We start from the raw sequence: 3400 nt of genomic DNA, 5'->3' as shown, positions 1-3400 counted from the left end.
GCAGGGACCTCACCCGCTGCTCACAAGCGAGCGATGCTGCGTGGGTTCTAACGTGCAGCTGATTCCACGCTGTGGAGGCCTCAGCACTGTGGATCTCATTTATTCAGCTGCTTTTACAGTCACATTTTGCTTCTGACTGCATCCTGGGCACATTCTGCATCCTGGGCACTGGAGCTGCTTTCAGTGTTAGTAAAAGCGTGTTTTTAAATGGCTGGCACTGAGAGGTGAAACCAGGCTCTTCACTGCTAGCAAAGCTTCGCTGACATCACTTGCTTTGCTTTGTACCTGTTCAAGATTAACTGCTCACTACCAAAACACTGAAGCCACAAGTTGTAACTAGGCTACTGAAATGCTGGGGTTTGAACCCTGAGCCCTGAATTAAGGTTGCCATATGGGTGATTCCCACAGCCCTTCATACAGAGGGGTGAGTTTGCCTTAGAGCTTCCCCCCAGGGTGGGGCCGGCCCTGCAGGGAGAGCCAGAAGGGAAATGAGCCCCAGGGGTCCTGCAGTGAGTTGACAAAGGTCAGGGGTCTGCTTGGGGATAAAAGCTGGGACCACTGGCAGGGAGTCAGGAGTGTCTGTCTGTGGAGTGCACTCCCCAGAGCTTCCTGGTTCAGGGCAGACCTCCTGACTCTCCTGGAGCTGGGCCCTGGTCTGTTTAGGCCTTTGCAAACGCGGGTCGATCAGGTGAGAGTTGCCATGTGGGCACCTTTTCTTACGTGTTTAACTGGCTGCTCTGGCTGTTTCCCATGCCAACTGTGGGCACCCTCGGGTCTCTGTTTGTACCCCCTGTTGTGGGCCGGGTCATGTCGTTTGTGGGATCGTTGGGGGTGGTGTCGATCATGTCTGAGCTTGTTGACCTGTTTGTACCCCCGGCGGTCATTCATATAGTAACATTTCTGTCTACAATACAGTCTGTGTATTGGTTCATCTCCCTGCCGGGGTTACCATTTTTGTTGGGCCTGGTCATTGGCAAAACAGCTACCTAGAAATTAATTCCTGCTCCCGTGTGCTAGTACAGAGGATGCAGCATGGGCCAGAAATCTGGATGCTTGCTCCCTGGGAATTGGGGTGCTGCGTTCCCATGCCTCAGACTGTGCTCCAGAAAAGGAGAATTTCTGCATTTACAGGGGGCAGAGGTCTGAATGCCAACTACCTTTATGAAAGTCAGTCAATGTTTCTTCTTCTCCTTCATCCAGCTCCTCGATGAAGCTTTTGCTCACCTCCTCGAGGGCCTGAAAGCGATGGGGCTGGTTAGCTTGAGCTCTAGAAATGCAGTTACATACCTCAGTTCCTCCTGTTCTCTTTTGATCTCCACTGTCATTACCTGATCCTTTCCTATCACAGAACTCTCTGCAACAATATGCTTCCTTTCTCCCTGCAGTGACTCCTTCATGTTAGTGTCCTTCATCAAATGTCTCCTCCCCTGGAGATCCCACCTCTCTCTCGCTGTCGTTTTCCTTCTGGCAGGAGCAGAGGCTCTGCCAGAGCCCTGGGCACCCACAAGGGATCCCCAATAGGTAGGTGTCTGTGCAAGCCACGTGTGGGCTGGCTACCAGAACGTGCAGGCTGCTCTGCTGTGGGTCACTGGCCAAGCCCAGATGTTATCCTGTGATTTGATGCAAGGCAGTTTCTCTGGAACGTTTTGGAGAGGCCAGAAAGGGTGAGCTGTGATCAGCAGCTGATAGCAACTGAGGCCGAGGAGGCACCACTGAATTCTCTGTGTGAAACCTTTGCCCAGGGGAGGTCAAAAGAGAACCTTCCCTTGCCCTGAGCAGGGCTCAGGCTTCACCCTGAACATCAGACTGGTTCATTAACTGGGGTTAAGTTTTCTGAGCCAGTTTCATGACTTTTAGCATGTAAACTGCTTCAGAGGCTGCATTTCCCCTCTTAACTCACCAGCTGCACGGTGACGTTTTCTCAGCTCACAGGACACTGGCCAATGGCTGCAGCTCCCTCCCTGATGCTGCCCCAAGCTCTGCTGCCCGTTGCAACAACCCCCTTACCTTAACAATGTCCTCCTCAGCAGCTTCATCGTGCACAAGCTTGGCCTTCTCAAGTGCTTTTTCAAAGTTCAGTATTGCAGACCAGTAATCCTTTAATTTTACTGTAGCAGATAAACAAGATCCATTTTAACCCAAGATCAAGAGAACAACAATAGTCAATCAGGCGAGTCTCTGATGAGAGGCCCTGATCTGAACAGTTACTGTGGCTATTAAATCCCAGGGATGTTCTCACTGAGGCTGCTCCATCCCTGCTAACCCTTTACCTTGTGTTTGTGCCACTAGCATGGTAGCATGGAGCTGCCACTCGACATCTCCCTCTTCATCTGCTGACTGCAGGGACTTCTTTCCATAATGTTGGGCTGCTTTAGCTTTGCCCAGCTCGAGGTAGCACTGGCCAATCTCATGGAACAGCCAGGTCTTCTCCAGGCTGGATTTTGCCATTGGAATCTTGTCCTTCCAGCTGCATGCAGAGTAAGGAAGGCAGATGTTTACCAGTCTCCCTGGATGCAGTTACAGTTTCAACCACTGGTTCTACAACCAAAGGGTTCCAGCCCCCCTTGCTGGCAGTGTGAACACCCCAGACTGAGGGTGTTTAACTCAACCCCCCCCTGCTGCCTTTGCTGTTGCTCACTTACGTACACATCAATAGCCTGCTGGAATTTGCCCATCCTGGCGTAAACTCTGCCCATGTTTTCGAGGGCTCTGGACACAGCATCTGGCAGATTGCTGCATTGAAAAGAAAAAGAAATTGTGGTAGCTGATGTAGTCTTGCTCCTGATGCAGCCTGTGCTTTCTTCAGCTTTCAATGTTTCCTCTGGTGCTCAACGTGAGCTCAGGCTGTGCTGGGAAGCAGAGGTGAAGGACCAACGTCACACTGACAGGCACAAACTCAAGGTAGATTTTTGATTTTATCTACAGCTGTTGCAACTGACACCCCAGAATCCACAGGGGAAAATGGTTTAGTTTTGTCTGTATTTTTTTTGGGTGCAAATCAGGCAGTCCTTGTGATAGTTTCTCCACTTTGCCTCAGTTTCCCTTTGTTGCCCTGCAGGTCCCACAGATGTCCCCTACTAGCTCCTGGGTCCTAACACTAATAGATGATTTCTGTCCAAGAGCAAAGGGAGGAACCCAAAAACATTTCTGCAGTGTCTGCAGACCCCTGGCCACAGGCTCTGCTCCCTGGGCTCTGAACAAGCCTTTGCCCCATGCTGGGGGCAGCTCCTGTAGCCTGTGGGTTTCCATGTTCTGCCTTTGTCAGTCCCCGTCAGCAGCACCCTGCTTTGACTCCCCTTGCCTTACCCATGGAGAAGCTGATGAGGACAAAAGCCTTGCTGGGGGGACGTGGGTCATTGCCAGGGGCTCCTCTCACCCTGCCCCAGAGGCCGAGGCCCCC

The 3400-nt window shown here is 51.8% G+C and overlaps 1 protein-coding gene across 1 annotated transcript in view; it reads right to left on the bottom strand.

Moving 5' to 3' along the window:
* Positions 1–1157: 1157 nt before the first annotated feature.
* The window catches only part of TTC25 (tetratricopeptide repeat domain 25), a gene marked incomplete at both ends in the record, with an annotated part of 8433 nt that continues 6190 nt past the window's right edge, over positions 1158–3400 (bottom strand). Inside the window, 4 exon segments of the mRNA XM_008939324.1 lie at positions 1158–1236; positions 2008–2108; positions 2271–2467; positions 2647–2733. Coding sequence (XP_008937572.1) covers positions 1158–1236; positions 2008–2108; positions 2271–2467; positions 2647–2733 — 464 coding nt within the window.

Source organism: Merops nubicus, unplaced genomic scaffold, assembly GCF_000691845.1.
Source record: "Merops nubicus isolate BGI_N331 unplaced genomic scaffold, ASM69184v1 scaffold29074, whole genome shotgun sequence".
Classification (NCBI taxonomy): Eukaryota; Metazoa; Chordata; class Aves; order Coraciiformes; family Meropidae; genus Merops; species Merops nubicus.
Note: the sequence above shows the minus strand (reverse complement) of the source record. Positions and strands in the feature narration are given on the sequence as shown.